This window comes from Microchirus variegatus (assembly GCF_963457635.1).
Source record: "Microchirus variegatus genome assembly, chromosome: 11".
Lineage (NCBI taxonomy): Eukaryota > Metazoa > Chordata > Actinopteri > Pleuronectiformes > Soleidae > Microchirus > Microchirus variegatus.
In genome coordinates this window covers 20,025,383-20,051,523 of record NC_139812.1, presented here as the reverse complement: position 1 = coordinate 20,051,523, position 26,141 = coordinate 20,025,383, and the positions used below count along the sequence as shown (strand labels likewise).

Here is a 26,141-nt window from a genome sequence, read left to right as displayed (position 1 = left end):
CTGTTTACGGAGAAACGGAACCGTCGTCAAATCTCCAAACTGTCTTCGAGTCCAACCTGTGGAGTGGTGAAGTCGTGACGTTTAAAGCTGCAGTGCTTTGTTTTTGAGTAAACAAAGGTCTTGTGTTTACACATCGAGGCTTTAAACTGAACTAAAGTGCGTATCTCTTCTTCACTGTTTTATTCAGTAAAAAGCAGAGGTGGAAAGTAACGAAATACATTTACTCAAGTTACTGTATTTAATACTTTTTTTTGTGTATTTTGTATTTTTTAAATACAATTTAAAATCAGGATTTTGTATTTTACTTGAGTACGTATTGACTCAAGTATTGTACTTAGTTACTTTATAAATCCTATCCGTTATTGAGTAAAAAATAAAAAATTCAGCACAATGAAGACCTACAGGGGGAAAATATACACCAGAACCAGACGAATGATGATGTGATTAGCACCAGCACTGGTGCGTGAACATAGAGGGCGTGGCCAAAAGCGACGTAATATCCTGTGTCGCGCCGGGCGCGTGAGCTCCAAAATAGTTTCGGATTTCTGAGCCCTTGTCATATTTCTACTACCCTCACACCCCACGCAAAGTAACTAAGTAACTTTTACTTAAAGTAAATTTCAAATGAACTACTTTTTACTTCTACTAGAGTAATATTTCATCAAAGTATTGGTACTTGAGTACAATATTTTTGTACTTTTAATGACAACGCACCAGCTCATCATAGCTGGATGCTAACTTTATCTTTCCATAATACAGTTTTTACTTAATCACATTGCACTTTTATTCACGTTACTGCAGTTTGCTAACTAGCGCATGCTAAAACATGCAAAATAAAAATACCCACCCCACTTCTTCACTTCGACAGAGAGTTTCTGTTGCGTTTCATTGGTCTTTTTCAGGTGCATTTAACTTAACAAAAGAGAAAACGACACAATATCTGACGCTGACATTGTTCTCTGCAGATTACTAAGAAGCAGTGCTGCTGGAGCGGCGCCCTGCGTCTGGGATTTACGTGCAAAGACCCTTCGCGGATCAACCCGGACACTTTGCCCAAGTACGCCTGTCCCGACCTGGTCTCCCAGAGCGGCTTCTGGGCCAAAGCTCTGCCCGAGGAACTCTCCAACGAGGGAAACATCATCTCCTTCTGGGTGGACAAGAAGGGCCGGGTGTTTTACCGCATCAACAACTCAAGTCCCATGCTGTTCTTCAGCGGGGTGCACGTCGCTGAACCTCTGTGGGCTCTCATCGACGTCTACGGCCTCACCAGAGGAGTCCAGCTGCTGGGTGAGTAATGCTTTCTTTTCTTTTGTATCCTTATTTGAGTAGAAATAGATCTAGAAAGGACTTTTCCCCAGTTTTCTGCATAGTGAATATATGGGTATGCGCAGAAAAATATCCAGGACTTGTCGTGCTTGTGTCCCACGGATCCATCATCAAGGAACTTTGCAACCGTCACATTCAGTTTCAGGAGAATTGTCATGTTTAACACGTACTCTCACATTAACCCACATGAATACAGCCAACTGGGACTTACCTTATTATTCCCTCCTACAAGAAAGAACGCCAAGAGAGATTGAAACTCGATCATACAATACAATACAATCTGCTTAGATTTGGGTCTAAACACGTCTTTGAATTGTTGTGGTGAATATGGCGACTTTTCCATTTGATCCAGTTTCTAGTCATTACTATTAATATTGTAATATTATTTATAGTGCATTTCTTTCACGACGAAGCACTGCAAAGATACACACAATTGCGTTTATTTTAAAGCCAATATCCCAAAAAAAACATCATGAAAGTATATGAACATAAAAAGCCAAGTAGTCAAAGCACGAAACCTTCGCATACAAGGTCACTCGGTTAGATTTGTGAACTGTATTGAATGAGGAATATTGTGAATTCACAGAAGTGTTTGGCTTTCTTTCTTTCTTTCACTGGGGTGATTTTCACTATAACGCTTTAGCGTTGTAGATTGTGTGCAACCCCCCCCCCCCCCCCCCGCACCCCCACGCACCCACCAAATAGCTCAGTGGAAAAAGATGGTGGGGAGATTAAGCTGATTGTATAGTTACTACGGTCGTTAGTATCAAAGAAACGTCCCTAAAGGGGGGAAAACTTCAGAATGTCTGAAATCCATTCCACCAAGTTCTTTCAATTTGGTTTAAAAAGGTTTGAGAAAGGGAGGCAAACAGGTTGTACAGAATCATTTACAGCAATTTAAATTCTTGTAATTGAATTACATTTCGCAGGGGTGACAGTATTTTTAAATTCGTGTTAATGCTACCACAAATTTCATATTGTTCTCCCCTTAGCCAAATTAAAAAAAATTTTAAACCAGTACTTTCATCAATATTATTCGTTTATCAGTATTTACTGCAGTATTTTATCATTTATATTTGACTTAAATAGGGATGTTAAGTGAATTTCATCCCCATCCAATATAAATCCAATAAAAAAAAAACATATTTTATTAGTTTACAACCAGTAGAAGGTTTTTAGTGTGTGAAATAACTTTGGTTACACTTCACTGCACCGGAGGCAAGTTATGAAATTTCACCAAAATTACACAAAAGCACACTTTTTTCCAAGAGCAAGAGCTTCAGTGTAATCACCAGTCGACTGTTGATGTGAGAAATGAATCTGGTGCAAACTCGCTGAATATGAATGAAATTAGTTTTTGCTGTTGTTGTTGTAGTTTTCACTACTTTCCACTCGCGAGTTGTCGATCTGTGAATATTTTGTTTGCCTAATCATCTGGGGATTAAGCGGCACAGATGAAAACACGGGATTAAAGGGGACTCGGAACAAATTTGAAGCAACAGATAAATAGATTACGCGTTGTTTCACGTGACATAACGTCGTAATCTTTTAGAAGGAAATTACACCAAACTGGTCTCCATTTTCAATCAATACAAAGATATGCAAAAACGGATAAATGGGGAATCCTGCAGTTGCCTCAGTGTCTATTTATAACTGTTTCCAAGAATCTGTGCTGCCGCTTTCAAAAAGAATAGCGGCTGTCAGCACTGGTAATAAAAATAGAAGAGGCTACCGTATTGTGTAGATAGCGTCATTTAACCTCATTTCTCGTGGCGTTTTTGACAACGGGAGGCGCGCTATCTCGTGACGGGGCTGCTCGCTATCCAGCGCCGGAGTGCGACTATCTGGGGTTCAGTGGCCTCGTGGCGCTGACCGACACGCAGCTCTTGTCGCAGAACGAGTGGAGCGCGTTGGTCAATCGCAGGGGGAGAGGGGGTGATGTCAGGTAATGACATGCCCAAGGGTGGTGGGGTTTTTTTTCCCAAGACAATCGCGCCAGCGGAATGTCTCACTCTGTGGATCCAAGTCCTTAAATTTGACTTCGCTCGGCATGTGGTCACTATGAAGTCACCGCTGTGACAGATTCACATGCGGTCATGTCGAGGGAGGCTTGTCGACGCGGCTTATGAATAAAGATCCTGGATATTCTTAGGCGGCGGGGGGGTTTATCGGGATGTAAAGCTGCGCACGAGTTGTTTCTCTGGACCTGTGAAAAGATTTGTTTTGCGCTTCTCAATTAGTGAGAATGACGATACATTAGAAATACTGAATATGAAATAAAGGATATTTGCGTGTTAGAAACAATTAAAATAGCCTTTAAAGCTTTAACACCTTAGCCTTTCTTGCTTATTTTATCCATAAAAGGCCCAGAAAATGACCTGAGAGTGAGCGCCTTTGGCCATTTCAAAATAACTTTCAATATCTGGCAGTTATTGCATGTTGAAATGGTGAAATAGTGTATTAACAATGTAATTATTATTAGTGTAATTCTAATGTAGTTTTATTTTGGAAAAAAAAACACTATAGTTGTACACAAACTCCAGATTTTTGCATGTTAAATTTGAACAATATAAAATATTTTAAAGGTGCCATATGTAAGAATGTGGCCAAAAACAGTTACTACATTCAAATTCAAAATACCGAGGACTTTTTGGTTTTGTTTTCTGACATAACTGGCAATCTGTGGTTGCTCGGCAGCTGAGACTCTACCGACTGCAATGACGGCGGTAGGTGGCGCCGCATGCCAAAACATGATTTCAAAACATAAACATGATTTGCAGTCTGCAAAATGTTTTTTTTAATGTAAATATTTTGGCTGTACTGTTGTTGTTGGTGAGTTCAGTTTGTTATATGAACATTATTTTATATTATCTGTGACATATTAGGAGGATTTTATGGCCAGTTGCTTTAGATTTATTACATAATGCACCTTTAAATAACATATGTTTGAGTTTTTGTCTCAATGTGCACAAACAGGCAAAATAAAAAAAATGGAAACTATGAACAGACATTTTTCCAGCTCTCTCCTCTCTGGTGACAAAGACACTGATTCGCAATTCACTGATTCGATTCCTGCAAAATGTGATTAAAGGTTGGACTCTCAACGTATAATTTCTCAATGGTTAATGCAATTCTTTTCTTCAATCTCTTTAAATTTAAAGCTGAGAGTCCACACCTTATATCCAAGTTTTTCTGTCGCTTGACACATTTAAAAGTGCAACAGAATATAAATCATGCAAGGCTTTCGCGGGGCAGTGTGTGGCTGAACTTTAAATGCCATCTTTGCTCGTGAATGAGAGCAGCTGCCTCAAAATCCAACTATTTCTCCTCGCCGTTCCCCACATTGATCACCGTCGTCCTCGCACTGATGTCTTACACGGAAAAGCCTCAGCCGTCAGTCAGCTGACGGATCACTTGGCTACTATCAGCTTTTTCTCTGCAGCCCGAAGACCGTCCGTCACTTTCTCGAGAGCGCGGCGTATATCAAAGCCTCCGGTATTGTCTCAGAAGGTTTGGCTGCAGCTCAGTTAGACACTTAAGCTCTGAAATACGGGGCGGACACATCAAAGTATCGGCGTTTGCAAACTGGCACATCTGCAAACTTTCCGTTAACAGAAGGGTGGATTTTGATTCTTAATGATGCTTACACAAGGGTCTGAAATGAATGCTACACCAGCTGATAATTTCAGCCAAATTTCACCTGTTGTGGGTTTCTTATCACACAATCTGTCCAGGTGGGAATTGCACAACTGCTGCAGTTGTTTTTCTTTTTATATACGCGACTAATGGAGCTTGGAGCTGTAAATGAGCTCCATGGAGTGAAGAGAATGGTTTGCTTTGTAGACTCTGATTTGGCTTTTGTGATAAATGTCCACACGTGCACAGTTAAAAAAAAATAAAAAATGATGGCAGATGACTGATTATAAAGGCTGTTGACTTCAGTATAATGCCTTTGCAGACTCGGTGAGATAATGTGTAGAAGAAGATCATCATTTTACTTGTCACACACACACAAAAAAAAAAGCCAGGACTGGACCACAAACTCTTTTGGAGGTTTAATGTCTGACAGAAAGTGTATAAAACAAACAAACAAACAAACAAAAAGCACAGCAGTCAGACACAAGTGGAGCCACTAAACAAATGTGAAATGATGAAAACCACGTTGACACATGACATAATACAATAAAATGGATAAATAAGGAAGGCACAGCGCAAAACATGGGGATGAAAAAGTCACGTACGTCTTCCATGGTCGAAAACTGTAACGCAGTAGACACACCCACAAAAACCAGGTAAATATGCAACTTAAGAAAAAAAATGTTCTCATGTCTGCGAGTTAAAACAATGGACATGGAAAATAAATGCTGCAGAATTCTACATATTAACACATATTTCAAAACAATAGTTGGCATTGACCAGAGTGTTATATCAACTCAAGCTTCAGATTGCGTTAACAGTGCAGAAGGCCGGACGTCTTTTTTGGCGAGCAGGTCTACGTGGGGCCTATAAGGGTTATATTTGGCCTGTCAATATGGGTCCCGAGTGGATTTCTCCATTGTTTCCACGGTGGGCCCACCAGTGTTTGCCCAAATGGACCTCATATTACTGAAACCACACCGTTTCAGTTCCCAGGTAGCCTTAAAAGGGTACTAAATCCACATAGGCTTGAAGTAAGGAAACCAGGGACCAACTTGCTTGGGACCCATATTGTCAGCCCAAATATAACCCTTATTGGTCCCACATATTGATCAATAATGCATCAATAGCCTTTCAGCATAACTTATTGAGAATGAAGAGACTCTCCCATTGGCTCTTCTACTACAACTGCTGTTTGACGGAAACTCCAGCACCAGTAACGACTTCCTATACTGCAAAGAAACCTACAATAAAGGAGAATCTACTTCATAGGAGAATCAGACAATAATCACAACAAACACATCAGCACTGTCAGAGATGGAGAGATTGTATTCAGTCATCTGTCATATGGGCCCATTTGTATGTGAAATTTTATATTACTTGGGCAGGAAAGTTCAAACTCAAACCTTAAAAACCCGTCAGGGTTCCAAATGTACAGCCTACAAGTGCTCCAGACTCTGTGAAGTGATTAAAGGAGGGTCTAACAGAGAGCACTATGGGTGAACCATCACCTATGTCCTTTGAAGACACACAAACTATTCTCCCAAGCACACAACGATGACACTAAAGTGCCTGAAAATCAGCATGTTAAAAATATTTCTGCTTCTGCATCCATATTTGTCAAAGTAAGTCACAAATCTGCAGACTCGGCTGTTAGCATAGCTGTTAGATCTAGTCGAGTCGGTGGAGCTAACAGCAAACAGAGTTGATGGACGTCTCAAAGACGAGCGTCTGTCGACACGCGCGTGTGTTTGTGTGTGCGGTGGAGAGAGAAATATCCAAATATCTTCAATGATACAGAATGATTTTTGGGGGAAAAGTGACAGCACCCAGTCTGTGCTAACATCAATATTTTAACAACCAGCAGATGGAAAAACAATAGAATGTGTTTTTTTTTCTCAAGATCCTGCCTACTGCAGCTTTATCTGCTGCATAACAAACTGAATACGTGAGGTTTGACCTAATACTTTGGGTCATCTGTGTCTCTTTTGCACAGATCTCGCTCTGTTACTACATCAGGCAGAACATCAATAGCCCATGTTTCCCTGTTTGTACCTTTTGTTCGGAATGGCAGGGTGGAATAAGGGCAGAGCGTCGTCGTGTTGAACAGGCTGTGTAAATGGGACTTGTGTTGCAGTGCACAGTGCGTCATTGCTCAGCTGATAAAAATCTTTTTGGATTGTTTTGCTGGAATTTTTTTTGGTTTCTGTGATCTTTTATCGGGTCGAATATTTCTGTATAACACCAAAGCAATGGACTTATTTTGAAACTGTTGGTCCTGCTTGTGGGCATTATTTTTTTTTATGAATAGCAATGGTCTGCTGCTTATTGATATTGCTACAGCGAAGTTTTTTTTTTTTTGCCTGAAGATAATCCCCATCAAGGACATGCACCACTGGATTCCCATAGATTTGTTTGTGTGTTTAATCTTTTAAAGACCTTGTGTGCTATAATAACATAAGGCTAAAGTTACACAGGAAGGGTTAGGGTTATGGAGATGGTAGGTAATGGCTGTTGGTAAAGTGTCTGATTCTCTATACCTACTTTAAAGGCGCCATATGTAAGAATGTGGCCAAAAACAGTTACTACATTCAAATTCAAGATAACGAGGTCTTTTAGGTTTCGTTTTCGGACGTAACTGGCAACCCGTGTTTCCTCGGCAGTTGAGACTCTACTGACTGTAACAATTGGTAGACAGCGGTAGGTGGCGCCACATGCCAAAACATGATTTCAAAACATAAACATGATTTGCAGTCTGCAAAATATTTTTTTTAATGCAAATATTTTGGCTGTACTGTTGGCTGTTCCTGAGTCTCTGTGACATATTAGGAGGATTTTATGGCCAGTTGCTTTAGATTTATTACATAATGCACCTCTAATTATCCTTCATATCCAATGAGTTTTGGAGATAGGGGTTTCTTGAAAATTTGATAACTAAATATTTTGTGATGTCATCAGTAGGTAGATTCTAACCCTAACCCAATTAATGAGAACATAGTTGTCATGCTCCACCTGCATCTCCTTCTTTCACCATCAGTTAATCTGCAGCATTAGAACACCTACTCCCAATCCAACCTCTACTTATCATGGCTCTCTCTTGAAGATATCTCAGTTCTCTCGTGTTTAGTTATTTACTTGTACTCTGCTTGTTACTTGTTACTTCTTAACTTGTGGACAGCAAGTTTCTACCAGAGGGCCAAACGTACAGGACTAGGGTTAGGGTTATGGAAAGGGTAGAGATGATGATGATGATGATGATGACATTCTTACCAAATTTAAATGAGAACATAATTGGGGGATTACTTACCCATCATGAAACATAAAGGATTAGGGTTTGGATTATGGAAATGGTTGGGCAGGTCATGATGAAACTTGGTCTGTTGGTAGAGTGTCTGATCCTATATACAGTACAATGGTTCAAATCTTATGAGTTTTAGTAGAGATGTGACTCTTTTTAACAGTTTTGCCCTTTATACAAGATAGGGATTTCTTGAAGTTTTGATAATCTTTGTGACATCCTCAATGGGTAGAATCTTACCAAAACTGAATTTGTTGTTTCCGAACAGTTTTCTTGATATCAGCTCTTTTGCCGATGGTTAGGGATCTTTTTTCAAGAGTGGTGTTGTTTCCTCTCTGAGCCGTTATCATGGGAGTGCAGTTCAGTAGCTCCGCCGCCCATGCAAGGAGTCAAAGGTGAGCCTGAGATCAGTGAGACTGCCTGAAAGCTGAGATGCTGTTATGTAAGTGAGGAAGCCAAAATGAATCCTCTAAAAATCAAACTGAGCCTCGGGGGATGTGCGGACCCAACAATGCTGCCTTTGCAATTTAAGAAAAGATCTGTTACATCACCACATTTGTCCAACTCTCTCTCTCTCACACACACACACACACACACACACACAGCTATCAATACAGGCCAAAGTGCCCTGCTTGGGTTTTGTACAGAACGGCCTGTCAAGCATCTGCATGTCTTTGCTGAGACACATTAGCCCTTATAGGGACTTCCAAGTGTATATTATGTCTGAAGCAGCAGAACTGTATTCAAAGCTTGATTTGATTATTCCAGTATTTTCACAATTATCTCTGTTTACTTGTATTTGTCTCGGGAGTATCATGTCCTTTTCACAAAACAAAAATACTATTACTTTTTTTTTTCCTTTTCTTATAATGCATAAAAAGGCTAAGTCTTTTTTGTTGTTGAGGTTAGCCTGGCTGATGCAAGACAAATAGAGTAAATGATAAACAATATGTTGTTTTTGTCTCGTCTCTCCAATAAATCAAATGTGAAATACATGAAACAGCAGGTTATAAAAACAGTTGACTGTTAAATAAATGATAAAAGGAGTATAAGTATGACCTATTTATCATGTTTCTGGGTAAACGTAAGAAAATAACTGTAAGAATTGGCCCATGAAGGTTGTTCAAAAATGGCAAAGATGACATCACTTGCATCTTCTTCTTCTTCTTCTTGATGGTTAACATTTTGAGTTTGATCAAGTTGTTTGTTGTACAGGCTCCAGAAATCAGGTCACTAATAACGAGTGTTTTCAGTTACACTGTATTTCCCAGAAGCGATACACATGTGGGAATGCTATCCCTTTCTATATAGAACCAAAAAACGGTTTGTTTGTGTGACAAAATCGCGTGAGACCACACAGCATCCACAGTTTTGTGCAGGTATATGATGGATTTCTTCCAAGTTCGATAAGTGGAGTCTAAAGGCATGTTTTGATGGATACAAGATGCTCTACTGGGGGTTTGTCTACCAGATGAGTCACTTAATCACTGATGTGATGGTAGTGATCCGCGAGACTGGCATCAGCTAACATCCTCTGCAATCTGTCTCTTAAGTCATTAGAGAAGAATCCAAAATGGCTCCCAGACCTCCAAGAGGCTGCATAGCTCTCAGGTGATTAAGAGGAGGGTGTTGACATCAATCATCTCTGCACAGTCTGTGGAGCATCGTGGCGGAGGGGAAACCTCCTGCTGTATGCTTTTCATGCTTATTAACATTCTGAGAGACACGTCACTGACATTTCCACTCCAGGGGATGGAGGGAACAGGTTTATGGAGGAAGCCGTGTCTGTATATTTGAAAAATGTTTACATAGACGCAGGTTTTCGCATAATGGCTTTTGCGGATGGTAGATGCCACATGTCACTCCTTACAGGTTTACGTGCCAAGGAAACTTTGCACAGACATTCGCTGTCTGAAGGGGATGAAGCCTAATCATTTGTTTTTGTGAGTAAAGCGTCCCAACAAATTCTTTGCAGAGGTTCATGATTTGTTCGTCTCCAGCCAAAAGCAGGTTAAAGCTGCAGTGCGTGACTTTTAAACACAAATGAATGTCCTTTTCCATTCAAGGGATAGCGGTTCCCCGCTGCACACAGGAAGTGATTAGTGTAACATTATGACCAATGGAGGCGAAGAGGAAGCGCAACAGTAACATTGTGCGAGTGAAGCAAGATGGCTGAAAATGGCAATAAGTCCCCAGATGTGAATTAAAGGGACACTGTGTAGTATTTATGGGTTTATATAACCCAAAATCCACTTTTGTATACATATTATGTGCTCCTGCATTGTCTAGTCTTTGTTTCATTTTCGTAGTGTTTCAAAAAGTCATGTAAAATAACATGGTCGCGGGCCGCTACTGCATTGCCACGACGCCATGTTTCTACGGGAGCCTGTATAGACAAACGCGAGAGAACAAATCAAGCGTCTCTTTACTTGTAGCGGAAGTCCCGCCTCCTCTCTCTCCGCTTCGTCTGCTACGGCCGCGGTAGCTCGCCCTCTCCCTCGCCTCACGAACCTCATCTGCTGACACGGAGAAAGACGACGAGGACGACATTTGACCGGCTGTGGATACCGTAGCGCTCAGGGAAGGGAGGGGGTGAGCAGAGGAGCAGTTCTTTGTTGTAAATTTCAGCCTCTCCTCTAGATGGCACTATAAACTACTTACTTCACCTTTAAATGCCAAAGAAATGGAAGTTTCCATATTGTTCCATGTGATCAAGATAAAAAAAACTGAATTTAATACAAAATAACACAGAATTTAACGCTGTAGCTTCAGTAATGACCACTAATAATTAGTTTAATTCTGTTTATTGAAAACATGTATAGTGCAAATGTCAAAAATCAAGGCACTGTGTTCCTTTAAGGCCACTTATTTTTATGTTCTGTTCTGTCTGTTTTTTTGAAATGTAAAATATAATCACAAACGTCATTATTGCCAGAATTTGATCGAATATTGTGATATGTTTGTACCGCCCCTACTGAAAAGTTGACCCCCCCCCCCTTTTATATGTACCTTACACAAGGGCCTTGCTTCATAGAGGCAGCCATCTTGAGTTCCGAGAGCAGCCATTTTGAAGCAGAAGTATAGTACGCAAACAAAGACAAACAACAACATCTTTTCTGGTGTGCAAAGATGTTGGCGTTTTCTCATGTGCTTTGGGAAAGAGCCGCCATTAGATATCACTAAGTCTTACATTTAACCTTTATGTTTTAGCATGTTATATAGTTAGGCTATAATGTATTTCATGATCTGACACAACTCATGTAGGCCTTTATCAGATTGCTGTACTTTGACTGGTTTTGCATTTTGTAAACAGGTAAAAGAGAGAATGTTTCTTCTGTTGCTTGGAACACGTTGCTATGCACAAACGTGTTGCGGTTGCCTGAACTGTGCTGCACTTCCCTTTTGCTTTGTGTCTATTTCTGTCCGCGCTCTCACTCGGTCGTACCTCACGCTTACTCACCACACATCTCACCTATTGTTTCACTTGTCAACACAGATTATGTGGAGTTTCATGTGGTTTTGATCTGTGGATAAAAGTGTTTCAAATATAGATAGAGAGGTCAGAAGGGTTGTAGTCTGACACAAGTGGCCAGATATGCACCGTGAGGTCGGCCTGGAAACAGTGCAGGTGAAAATGGCTTAGTACCACGCGGTGAAGGACAGAATGAAGACTATAAAGTGCTGAAAATACGCTTTGCGCCATATTTATACGTGTATTTGTGTTGCCATCACAGAGCTGTTTCAGTAAAACTAAACGCTGTTCATTTTGATTGATGACCTGCGATAGTTTCTGATTACCCCCGAAGTACTTGAAATGGATGTTGTACTAATATGTGTAATTTTGGGTCTGTTGCTCACGGCGGATTTCCTCCAAAAACAATAAAGTGGAAATTCAGCATGGTAATAACAATGTGCAGAGTCATCTGTCAAAAGTCAGTTTCCAGCCAAAGGCAAACAGCAGACATTGAGGGAGAATGGCACAAAGAGATGTTCAATGTCTCCATATTGTAAACGTTTAGCAATTTCCTTGAGCTCAAGTCTTTTGGCAGAATTTGCCTCAAATCATGAATCATACTACACCGTTTCTAGCGCTCTGTTTTTTCTCTCTCTGTCCTCGAGCATTCTCTTTGTTTTCTGATCACACTCATAAATCTTTTGAAAAGTAGTCATTTTTCATGGGGCAGGAGGTTTAAAACCTGATTGTAGTCACGTTCACATTTTTGCAAGACTATGGCTCTTTCCCCCAAGTTCTCCCTTTTTGGAAATGAGCGAAGACCGTTCAAGAAGCTTATGTTCAAGAGAAGAGGACAGTTAATGCCCGGGCATGATGATGCCTTTTTTGGGTAGAAACAGTGAAAGGCCAGAGATTATTGTGGTTCGACATAACCTCGTCCAATTCTAACATTATTTCATTGTACTGTAGCTTCATGCTTTTGTGAGACTTATTTCCAGTACCTTGCTCTTGAGCGCTCTATATATAGGGTGAATTCCAATTCCTTGCTTAACCCTCAATCTTAACCCTCAAACTCAAAAATGTGCGCTCCCGCTAGTGCAAGTGCTGTCCCGATTCTCAGAAAAATTAAGTTGAGGGGAAGTTTAAGGGCTGTATCGCCCTCAATATTGAGATTTTCCGAGACCACCCTTGGGAGCAAGGGCTACCCAGAATGCATTGCGTGTTTTGACAGAACAAAGATGGCGTCGAAAGCAGCGAAACGAGTACGCTACAAATTAAGTATTTTCTTTGTTAATAGAGATATAAAAATGATGAAAACCATTGTATTATCTTAGTTTAGGCCCATATTATGGATTACTGACGTCATTGTTGCGTAACATATATTTTTATTTTACGATCTTTTGTCGGTGCGGACAAGCAATAGTTTGCTATCGTTTACTTTTCAATAAGTCGTGGTGTGTGGTAACTGTCAGCTGAATATGTCCGTGGTTATGGTATTTGTATGAGTATCATCTTATAACTAACTGACAACCTAATAACTTGACTGACAAACGGATCGTAATAAATAATCGTGACGCAAATTTGTTCTTCTTCTTCTTCTTTTTTGGAGTTCACAGACTGGACGCAGCTTTCGCGTTATTCTGCCCCCCACAGTCTGAAGACGTATCTGCATTTAAGGGGTGTCCCATTTCTAAGTGACACGATAACCCTCAACACTTGGTTTTGAGGGCCAGTTAAGATTAAGGGTTGAGCTTGAGGGTTAAGATTGAGGGTTAAGATAGGAATTGGAATTGGCCCTTAATCCTGAATATTCAGCCTCTTTGTAAAGCTAACAGTTTTTGTAATATTCATTAAGAAAAGATTAAAATAAAAGATAAGATAATCTGTTATTCATCCCACAATGGGAGGATGTGCAGTGTCTCAGCAGCATTCATGTCCACATCTATGAATGTAGAGAGCTTAGAAAGATAAAAACTACAGTATATACATAAAGTAACCAGAATATATGCAGTATGACCTTAATGTTTACCGTGTAAAAGAGGATTTCACTTAAAAGGGATATTAGAAGCATTAGAAACTCGTCCTCTACCCTCTCACCTCCTGTATTTAGTAACATAAATGGATTGTTTTGGGTCAATGAGATGCTTTTTAATGTCCAGTGGGACAGTTCAGTGTTAATGTCAGCAGCAGCCCATCTGGATTTGTTCCCTAGTAAAATAGATAACTTTGGGTGTTTTATGGTGAGACCCGAATGTCAATTGAAATGTCTTGTTGTAGTATAAAAGGGCGGAGACTTCCAGTAGCAAAACAAACTCCTGTTGTCAATCCTTGAGATTTTTGTCACTTTTTGAAACCAGACATTCACAGACTGACGTCATCTGCAACCAGACAAGATGCCAGACAATGCCAGCTTTCAATTACACTGGTGTCCACTTATGAACTGGAGAAGCCTCTAGTATGAGAGATCTCCAAGAAATCTATAAGTCCATTTGTTGCTGATTCTATGAATTCTGGACTCTTCTGTCACGTTACATATTCTGTTCAACGATATCTTTAAACTTCCAATAACCAATTTTGGCCCATTTTTCACATTGTAATTGATGAGTCATGCCCTGCATTTATAGAACAACATTGTCATTCTTTCAGAATTATGTGTTGAACCACCTGATAAATCTGGGCCCAATAACAACTCTAATTTTATCTGTGATCTCTAACAAAAATCCAGCTCCTGGGGAAATATCTGGGCCTTTAGTTGCTAAATGCTCCATTTTGTTCAAGAGATCATTGATAACTGCGCAGGTTGGTGCTGAGATGATAGCACACAGTTTTTTTTTAGGTTTTTTTTAGATTGTTCACTAAAAGCCACTGCCTGATAAGAACAGTGACTTTCCAGAAACCTCTGAAGAGCAGCACATGCACTGCTGATGGGTGCTAACTGTCTCTATGTGTAACCCCTCACATAGTGCACATATTTATTTAATCCACTGGTCATAGTAGGGGGGAAAAAAACACTAAACTGATTCACTTTATACTCACTCATCTCTTGGTGTCAGGGCTATAACTAAACTAAAGAGTAACCAGGAACCTCATCCCCATTCCAGATGTTAAAGTTAATTTGTCATGCACAAATCTGGCTGCCAAAATATCTTGATTTTCCTTAAATTTCTCCTTTGGACACTTATTATAACTGAAGTTAAGTCATTTTGTCAATTGGTTGCAGTGAAATGAGAGGCCTGGTGCAAACTCAAACTTTTGGAGGACTGTCCTTTGACCCAACATCTGCCAGCATGTACACACTGGGATTAGGGTCTATGTATTTATGAGAGCTCTGTTTCAAGTGATCTCAGTGCTTGGAATTCATTTGATTTGTTGAACCAAAATAAATGCCGTTGGACAGACTGTATAGTGCCTCAGCTGGGATTTAATCGGCCCAAATGGAATTGAACAGATTTGCGTAGAAATCAAAATAGAGATCGTAATGGAGCCTGTCAGGTCTGGATCCTGGGAGCTGGGCTGTTCGGCGGGGGGACTGTCAGAGGGGGCTAATCACTTTCAGATGAGCTGTCTATAGTCCCAGTGAGGACGTGAGCGTGTTGTGTGAATTGCATGCGTGTGTTAGTGTGTAGTTTCCTCATAACGCCACGACCAAAACAATGAGATGAAGCTATAATTGGCGAAATGTGTTTGAGATCAGCGCTAACAGCAACATAGACAAGCAAAGTATCAAAAGTAAAAAGCGCTCGTTTCACGGTCAAATGTGGCCCCGCGTGACCAACAATTCATATACAACAATGTCAGGAAGTTATGCTGGATTCGCACAAGTGTGTGTCACGTTAACGCCTGACGGTGAACTCGTCTGATGCTTGGTGTTCGTGGTCGCTATCAGGGGTTAGCAGAGCAGTGTCTGTCATTGCTAATTACATAGCAAGAGTTGCTAATGTTGTTAAAGGGATACTTCACCGATTTGAATGTGGCTTTGTATTGCTAGAATAGCAGTAGTATTTTTTAGAAAATGTGCTTCCCTCCCTCAGTTTTTCCCTGACTTGTAAAAACAATCTGTTTTCCCTTATCCAAATGTGCCCTACTGTGAGTCAAATGACGCGTTTTGCATCACAGTAGGGCAAATTTTGAAAATGGAAACAGATTTTTTTACAACTCAGTGAAAAACTGAGGGAGGGAAGCACATTTTCTAAAAAATACTACTGCTATTCTAGCAATACAAAGCCACATTCAAATCGGTGAAGTATCCCTTTAAAGCGAAGGAAGTGTGATGTCCGCCATTATTGGATGCCCTTTTGGTGCTCTTTCATTACACAGTTCTAGCTCAGCCTGGTAGCTACCTGGTACCTTTCTTTAGTACCTGCTCTGGAGAGGTTCCAAAGCTAGCTGAGCCGATATTAAAATGTGACGTCAACAGACTGTCGGCCACCGAGTGGTCAGAGATTGTCGTCGCTGGAAGAGTCAAGAGCGCGACGTCCGACGCAAGAATCAAAGCGAACGATGCCGAATTGTCGATCAGATTAAAAAGACAAAAAAAAAATCCAGAAAACGTGCGTTAATCTGCAACATTTAGCAAGCGAAATTTATAAAATCTCAGTATTTGACAGAGGAGTCTGGTGTAATTAGTGAAAGCACTGCTGAAAGCCAGGCGATCGTGAGCCGAATTACAACCCGTTCAGTCGTATTTCAGGTCAGTGAGTCTGTGCTCCGGTCATGCAGGAAGTCCATCCATCCATTATCTACCGCTTTATCCTCCACCAGAGGGTCGCGGGGGGTGCTGTGCCTATCTCAGCTGACATTGGGCGATAGGCCGGTTACACCCTGGACAGTTCGCCAGTCCATCGCAGGGCCACATATAGAGACAAACAACCATTCACTCACACTCTCACACCTACGGTCAATTTAGAGTGACCAATTCACCTAATCCCCATATCGCATGTTTTTGGACTGTGGGAGGAAGCCAGAGAACCCGGAGAAAACCCACGCGCACACGGGGAGAACATGCAAACTCCTTGCAGAAAGGCCCTTGTTCCGAAGTTGTTCCAAACAGAGCTCAAACCCATGAACCCGGGTCTTCTTGCTGCAAAGGCAAGAGTGCTAACCACTAACCACCAACCGTGGGCCCCATGCTGGAAGTACTGATTAATTATTTTTGATTAAATTATTGTTTTGACCGTCACTATTAAAACGGCCTCACATATGACGACCTCGCCCACGTTATTGTACTATGAAGTAGTGGAAAATGACGCGACTGATACCAAACCGCGTAGAGCCGATTAGTGCTAGAACTGTATAATTCCTTGTATAATTCAAAACGAATGAGAAGCGCTTCAGTTGACGCCCCCGTGTATATTTGAGTCCCTTTTTTTTTTTCTTTTTTTTCTTTTTTACATTAGTGGTCCATTAATTCCGTCAGGCACCATAAAAAGTGTCACAAGATAAACCCGAGGGGTCATGAGATGATTAATGGTCGATGAAAGAAGACAAATAAACAAAGGTCTGATTTTCAGTTTAACCTTTCTCTCAAATCTTAGCTGTTATTCGTGAAATTCACCTCTTCCAGTTCATTAAATGAAATCAGCCGAGCAAATTAAAGGCGGTGACCTCTCTTTGGAGTAACTGTTAACAAGTCTGGCATCTGAACAGGCGGGTATTTGTATTTGAGGTACGTGCCTAAAACTTTGGAAACCACAAATTTAAAACTAAAACAGTTCATCTTTTTATATAATGGTCATATGTTTGGTTTTTTTTAATGTAATAATTGTATTTCAAAAATTGGCACCATTATCTCTGGGTGTCAAAACAGTCCAAAGAAAGTGGATTTATTGAAGTAAAGATTACTGATGTAGATATTGCTTTGTATGCATTTTCACTTCTGGACGTTCTTGAGTTTGTATGGATACTTGGTGGTGTTTCCATGTCTTACTTTGAAGGTTACTATTCTTCTGTTTTTAGTCGCGTGGAAGACTTATGTAATACGGATATGATTTATGCAAATAAGCGGACAGGGCCTTTTTCTAAAACGTCCACTTTTCAATTAAGGCTACGTTTACACTAGCACGGGTATTTTTAAAAACTTTCCCCTGCGTTTGTGCCTTTCGTTTACACACAGACGGCGATTTCGCCTCTGAAAACGATTCTTTCTCAAAACTCCGGCAAAAGTGGAGATTTTGGAAAACTCCGCATGAAACAGAGTTTTAGGCAATCTACGCTCCAAAAAAATGCGACCTTTTTACATTTGGTTATGATCATTTTTATATCTTTGCGTTGGCAAATACAGCTCCTATATTGCGTAGAGGAGCAGAGACGTGTTAGGGATCGGAGGTGGGCCAGACCACGTCACCGTCAGCATCGCCGGTTTTGATCAGACCTGGGCGGACTGCTGTCAGGTGGGAGAATGCGGTTATTGTGGCGTGACAATTTTTAGGATGTCGCGATCATCGCTGCTGTCACTCTGTCACCTGTACAGTTACGTCCGTACATCGAGGGTGAGAGGTCAGTCGTTGTTGTTGTTGTTGTCGATGAGGATTCTGATTGGCTTGTTCTTCCTACACTACCGCCCACAGGCTTGGCGTGGTTAGGATGGCTCTCAAAAGCTTATTTATGCGTGTTAATATAATGGAAACTTTTTTGAAAACGATGATGTGTACATAAAGTTATTTTGGAAAACGGAGGGAAGAAAATATGCGTTTTTGAAAATATCCAGCTAGTGTAAACGTAGCCTAAAGCAAATTAATCCTTTGTTATGATATTAATAGGGAGCATAATCTGGGATAGAAATGTCATTTTCATGATGGACATTTTCTCTATTGAGCTTTTTTGTTGCGTAAAAGGAGTGCAGAGACACTTTAAAGTGAAGTCAAGTGGCTTTTAACTGGCCCTCAGAGACACCGGGATCTAGTGGCATCCCCGAGGTGTCTGCTGGGCGTCGTTTTAACTGCTGCCATTTGTCACCTTCGCATGTCCCGTCTTCTTTCCACCATCGCGGTCCAAAACTCGGAAACATCTGGCACCAAACCAGCGACTCGTCTTGATCTCTCAAATACTCCACATACGTGGCTACGTGACGTACGTGGCTCCTGTTGCACATGCCATCTCGGATACTTAAACTGTTGGACCTCTGCTGTATAGCTATATCATAGCACACAGCCTTTTAGCCTCTACTGATGCTGCTGCTGCTGCTGCTTCACACTTGTATACTTGTGCCATTATCTTGACTGGGATACCTCTCCTTAAAAGCTCATCAGTGCAGATTTCCCTCTGGAGCCTGTTTTCTATTTTTTTTTTTTTTTGCTCCTTTGATAAGTAAAGGCTTATCCCTCTCCTTTTTTGGGATAGGCACACAACTGTCCCCCACCCCCCAATCTACTTTCTCATGACAGATGACTTCACTCAGTCATTCTAGGCAGAGCCCAGGATAGGCCCCTTACACATGCATAGTTAAGGCAAATCCCCAAAGACACACAGTGACACTCAAGCCTCTTTCACACTAAAATAAGCAGGTGTGTACGTGATTTTAAACCTGAGTAGAGCCGCTGACAAAGTGTTTGTTCTGTCCAGTACTGTTTTTTTTGTTGTTGTTGTTGGTGCGATCATTTTCCGTTTGATACTACTTTCATCGTTTACTTCGGTTTCCCTTTGACTCAATCTTGTTTAAATGTTCTGATTGATGGACTAAAGGATAACTGTCCCAGGAATCAATGTGGAATAAACATTAATGCAGCAAACGGCATGCTGCTATATTTAAACCATTCCCAAATGAGTTCATACAATGGTTAATCCTATCAGGCTATCACAATGTCTGTGGTGACACTCCTGCAATTCGCACATTGTGATGCATTTAGACCGGGGGGGTCTCAAGGTCAAATGACCGGGGGGCAAATTAGCATCTAGTCTGGCCATTTGGGGGGTGAACTGTGTCTGTGTTGATATGGACTGATAAATAGTTATGAATAGAAAGTTTTTATGATGCAAAATGAATACATTACTACATAAAACATGCAGAAATAAGTCATTAAGTGGTGGGCCACATCAAATTGATTGGAGGGCCACATATGGTCCCTCAAGCCACGAGTTTGGGACCTCAAGTGATGCAAAAGAGTTTTTTGTACAGCAGCTCTATGGCTGAAACCACCAACAAAATAATAAATAAAAATAAACCTGATGTTTTTATTGCAATCGCAGTTTTTGTTTCTCACGAACGCAATCGTCCAATATCGAAAAATATCTGAACCTCTTCGTCTTTGGGATGTATAAGACAAGTAATGTTATGTAGTGAAAGACATAAACTACATGTAACCTTTGAAAGTATGGTAGTAAAAGTTGAAATGGTGAATAGTAGCATCTTTGGTAAAAATAAATAAATAAATAAAGCAGACGAAGAAGAAATTAGTTTGATCACCCAAGTACAACTCCCACTGATGCCGATCAGAGTAGATGCTGATAAAAACCCATGTGTATTGTAGAGTCATTGGACCGGGATTGAATCTTGATGAAACACATTCCCACTGCTGGAAAAAAAAAAAAAAACATTTAAAACACAGGATTTAACTGTTTTTGGGTGGGTTTTTACCAGTGGGAACGGGGTATCGGAGATACAATCGGCACAGCTGAACTTGTATGGAAGTTGAAGCGTCAGTAAAAAAAAAAAGAAAAACCAAAAAGCCTCCTAATCCTGTTCCACCAGCCCAAGGAATAAACTGAAATCTATTCAATACAATGCATGACTGAGACTAAAAAGGGCATAGGATTCACAAAAATCCTCAACTAAATCGTAGGAATTCACCAGCAATCGTGTACTGTAACACATGCAGGCCTCTCCAAAATGCCTTTCAGTGCGAGGTGGAGCCAAGCTGCGTCTTTTTGGTAGTGCATTGAAGCTTTTGAACCGCAGTGCATTAGCTGTCATTTGGGCATGTGTTCAAAGTGAAACAGGATGCCAGTTTTGGGTTTTGGCAGTTTTGTGGAACTGGTTCTTCCAGATAACGTTTGGAGAGTTTCTTTAGGTTGCAACTTGTTTGAATGGGTAAACCTCGAACACCTCTCCATGTTTTTTTTTATCCCCCTGCCTGTGTGTGTTTTGGCATTGGGTGTGTTTTAATATCCACGAAGCCAAGAAATTCCTCCCTAATGTTCAGAAGAATTTTTTTTTTTACTGTACTTAATAAAAAGCCAAAGCAAAGTTAAGAGGTCAGCTGCTGACCCTGCTGAACGGTGTCAGTCTGGTACGTGTTCCTCTGTTTAAATGAAGCTTTTTCTCTTGAGATTGAGTTGCTGGAACGGCTCAAAGACCACTTCATTTTAGTGGGGCAGTCTCAGCCGTGCAGTTAATCACATCTGTATTGTTTACGTGCCTGAGAAAAGTGATTCAGACTCCTGCGTTTTGCTGTTCGAGAGCCTCGGGGTCTTCAAGTTTGCCATTTTGAAGGAGAATAAAATCACCGCTGTGTTCAGTACCTGGGATTGAAAAACCACCAGAGCAACAGCAAATGTCGTTCAAGTGGGGGTTTTAAACCTAATTTCCTCACATTAGTCAGAACAGCACGTGTCTGTGTGGGAGCGACATGTGAATGAGGGACGACTTTAAACCCACACAGCCCATAAAGTGCATATCATTTAATTATTTGCACCGTTGAAGTGGCTGTAATTGCAATATTTATGCAATATGCAATTTCACTGTGATTGTCAAGTTTGGTTTGATTAAGTGTGCAACTTAAAGAGTACGTACAGAAGAATCTGAGCATTTATGCCGTTCCACATGTTTATTGCACATTTCTTGTGCACTAAGGAGCCAATTTTAATGTCATGGTGTTGTGTTACAACAGACTCTATATTATTTTAATTAAATGTTAGTACCTGCAGGTGCTCCGGCAGTGTTTTTGTGGAATTTTAAAAGGAATTGGTTGACAAACTTAAAGCGGACCTAGACCGGAAGTTCCAATTAACGCTGTTTTTTAGTGTGTATACCTTGTTTAGGAGGTTCTAAACAAACAGTTTCGGCCACTGCTGAGAATGCTGTGTTTTATTGTAATCTCGGGCTCAGCGAGATCTCTAAAAAAACCCGGTCCGGTTACGTAAACACCAGTTCTCCTGAACAGCAGATCCTCCTGCTCCGGGCACTAGTCCGGGCACATCCGGTTGCGTACATTGTACCGCAGAAGAAGAATAACGTCCGTTGTGGAGGTGTTTTACGAGTGACAGTGTCTTCTGACTCTGTGGTGGGGAGTCGTGAAGAAGCTATTTTTAAACACTGTTAAAACAATGTTTTGATAATGAGTAGCAGTGCATCCACCGTTCCAGAGGAGGGAGCTGCGCTTCTGAGAGCGGGTGTGCTGGATATCTCACTTCCGGGTACTGGCCAATCACAAGACTCTGTCTTCTGGGTGAGAGAGTTGAGTCTCAAATCTCACGGCTGGGAAACAACGTCAGAAAAGAGGATTTCTATCGGCTCGTTTACAGCAACTAAGAGGTTTTTGACCATGAAAACAAGTTAATGTATGTAAGTAGACCTCCATAACTAACGTATATGTGCAACAGGACCACTCTATGTGAGGTTTAACACAAAAAAATGTCTCTCGCTGACATTCAAATTAATGAAGTTCATTCAAACTCAACCTAGAAAGTTTTATTTATAAAAAGACAATTTCAAATAACTCGCTGACCTTCGCTGTGAATCAACTTATTCAGTCGAAGTCGTTCGTTTCAAGTTCGGTCAACCATTTTCCGTTTTCCAGTATGTTTGTTTGTTGTTATGCTAGGAAAGCTTCAGACATGTTATGAATGTTCATGTGCACACATAACCGCACAGTGTATTGTGTATTTCAAGCGCTGGGGACTTGATGCTTTTCATATTTGTCAGATGTTTTATGTGTGAAATTCTATCCCCAGACTCCTGTGAGAGCAAACAGAGGGAGAGGTTGTACATATTTATTTAATGGTTTTGTCATATTTATTCCTCTTGAATCTTTTTTCCACAATCTAAAAGAAAGTTGTTGTTTTTTTAAAGCAATTCGCTTCATAACTTGTTTTGACTGCCGCACGTCTCATAAACAGAAACTGTGAACCTGCGGGAAGCCAATGACAGCAGGGAGAACAGAGATTATCTCGTGCATCCCAAAGTTGGCTCGCGTCGCCTTGAAGATGATAAGGCTCCTAATAATAAGAGCCTCATACTTGGTTCTGGACACTCTTGACAGAGGAAGTAATTACGTTCAAGCGGTTTATCAGAGGCCGACCGGAGACGTGCTGCCCTTGTATGATAAAGAGGAGCTTGTGAGGTATGCCTTTACTCTCAAGTGTCTACCCCACCCATTTTTCATGTTTTACTTCACTGTCACACTCTACTCTCCATCTACTTGGGGAAGCCCAGAGCACACGGAGGCTAAGAGCCCCACAACTAAGCCGCCGTGTCACTCATCCCTCGGCCTTTCCCCCTCCGAGCTCTCTTCAAATGTCCAATTAGGCTAATTTTAGCCGGTGTTACAGGGCTACGTTAAATTTGGCAGCAGGTCCCTAAGCGTGACACGATGCTGATCCGTTTGTACCAACCTTGCGCATGGAAAAGGCACACTATAACTCTTGTTTTCGTTTCCGCGCCGACGTTCCCATGTGGCTTCTATTTTGCGGAGCAGAATTAGCATAGGAAGAGTTATTTCTGAGTTGGCGATGGAGCATGAGCAGACACTCGATCCAGTTTCGAGAATGCCTTTCCCGTTTCAGTGATCGGAAAGAAGGTCTCCTTATAGCACCCAGACACAACTACAAATGTGTGCGTGGACGGAGTACAGCACATGAAGTCACTGCAGCTAAAACAGGGGGGTTATGTAAACACCTACGACTCATGACAGCTCCTTAGAGCTCTTTAAAACCGAGGGTTTTGTACCCATACATAACTAACTACTGATGATAAATGAGCTTTCGATTGTGTGGGATTCAGAGGTGATCTCTCAGCACAATTTGAATACAATATTGTAAATTACATTTTCATTAATTTCACCCGAAAGGGGTGAGAGTTTGCAGCGCTTTGACAAAATGTGTGATCCCCCAGGCTTTCAGTTGCTGTTAAAAAATCTGCAGAATAGAGTCGGTTAGCATGTGGTTTCAAAATCAATAACGACTGTGAAAGTTGTGTCGTGTGTCCCAAACTTTAGGTTTGAATTCAAATATTAAAGGTGCCATATGTAAGAATGTGTCCAAAAACAGTTACTACATTCAAATTCTAAATACCGAGGTCTTTTAGGTTTCGTTTTCTGACGTAACTGGTAAACCCGTGGTTGCTCGGCAGCTGAGACTCTATGAACTGAAAATTAATGCTGCGTTCCAGAGCCCATCCAAACAAATGGGATGTGGGACTTATCCTACCTGAATTGTACCAGCTCCTACTTCAAAGCGTTCCAGCAATTGAAGTCGGATGTTAGAAAACACGGGCGAACGCAGCGCTTTCGCTTTATGTTTGAAGAGGCATTTTGACTGTCAGCAATTCAGTCTACTTACATACACAAGCGAGCAATATATGTAAAAGCGCTACGTCATAAGTATACTTTTACCGTAGCCCTACAAATTTTCATGCTAACAGATAACAACGACGACATAATTTCACGCCATGACATGAAAAACAAGTTGTGATATAATTGCTGTGTCTAAAACAAGTCTACACAAAGAAAAGTAAAGTTTATAGCCTATTCATGTGTCTCCATGTGCGCCGCCATTATTCTCCGACTTCATTTTGGTGAAGAGGGGGTAGGCCGATCGGCCCCAATTTTTCTAATTGAAGGTAGGATAAGTCCCACGTCCGACTGGTTTGGATGGGCTCTGGAATGCAGCAAAAGAACTGACCAATATTACTATGGGATTATTTCATTTTACATCTTTGGCAAGATTCAACATAACAATCCAACTTGTTAGTCTAGATGTGCTGAAAAAAAATCTTCAAATTTCCGTGCAGCTGTGTGAAAAAGCTGAGCAGAGACACAGGGGACTTTAGAGACAATCATTTCTAAATTAACCCTCAGACTTAGGCAGCTACTGGAGTCTGGCTACAGTAGCTGCTACGTCAAACACCAATGCCACAGCAGCTGGCTACAATAGATGCTAACATCACCCACTGATGCCGCGGTGTCTGGCTATAGTAGATGCTAATGTCAAACAAGTGGTGCCAGGGTGTCTGGCTATACAATAGATGCTAACATCAAACGCCGATGCCTTGGCGTCCAGCTACGGTAGCTGCTAACGTCAAACACTGGTGCCATGCCATTTGGCTACAGTTGCTTCTTACGTCAAACGCTGGTGCCAGGGCGTCTGGCTACAGTACATGCTAACATCAAACACCGATGCCACGGCATCAGGCCACGGTATATGTTGTTGTCGAACACCGATGCCAGGGCGATTGGCTTCGTCGCTGATGCCACAGCATCTGGCAACAGTAGCTGCTAAATGTTTGCAGGGATGCTATTGCGCCAACGCCATTGTTAGCAGCTATCGTATTGTGCTGTCATGATTCTCAGAAAAATTAAGTTGAGGGGCAAGTTTAAGGGCTGTATCGCCCCCAATATTGAGATTTTCCGAGACCGCTACCCAGAATGCATTGCGTGTTTTGACATAACAAAGGTGTCGCCGAAAGCAGCGAAACGAGTATGCTACAAATGAAGTATTTTCTTTGTTAATAGAGTATATAAAAAGTGCTTCATCTGCATTTAAGGGGTGTCCCATTTCTAAGTGACAAAATAACCCTCAGCACTTGGTTTTGAGGGCCAGTTAAGATTAAGTGTTGAGCTTGAGGGTTAAGATTGAGGGTTAAGATAGGAATTGGAATTGGCCCTTGTTCTCTCCATGTGTGCGGGTGCTTTCCAGATTCTCCGGTTTTCTCCCACAGTCCATAAACATGCAGATTTGGGGATTAGGCAAATTGGACACTCAAAATTGACTGTAGGTGTGAGTGTGAGAGTGGATGGTTTTTAATGGACTTGGCGACCTGTACAGAGTTTACTCTACGACTTTCACCCTGTGTCAGCTGGTATTGGCACAAGTGCTTTTTTTACCACATAATGACAACAAAGAGTAAGCGGTTCAAACACAGTTGAGCTTTATTGTCACATACTGTACATCTCCTCTCGCTCCTGCGCTGCACAAAGCCATCATGAACCTTTTACCGTGATGCAGCCTCTGGCCTGCAGCTACAGCGTGCCGCCACTTACGGCCCTGATATGTATTTAAAACATATAAACTGTGACGTGTTTTCTTTATATTGCTCAGCAACAAGCCTAAGTGTCACGCACTGAGTGCATTACAGTTACACAACGAGCAAGCCAGAGGCCACAGATTCTGTTTCGGTGACAGGTATGATGAATGAACAGTGTGCAGACAATGAATACAAAGTGCTGTACAAGGGGATAAGAAGAATACATAGCAGGTGTATGGGTTAGATTTTTC

At 41.2% G+C, this 26,141-nt stretch overlaps 1 protein-coding gene across 1 annotated transcript in view; it reads left to right on the top strand.

The window, feature by feature from the left end:
• Positions 1–26,141, top strand: part of LOC310934218 (E3 ubiquitin-protein ligase NEURL1-like) — a gene marked incomplete at both ends in the record, with an annotated part of 47,588 nt that overhangs the window by 11,310 nt on the left and 10,137 nt on the right. The window contains one exon of the mRNA XM_083897892.1: positions 966–1,287. Coding sequence (XP_083754018.1) covers positions 966–1,287 — 322 coding nt within the window. The remainder of the gene's footprint in view (positions 1–965; positions 1,288–26,141) is intronic.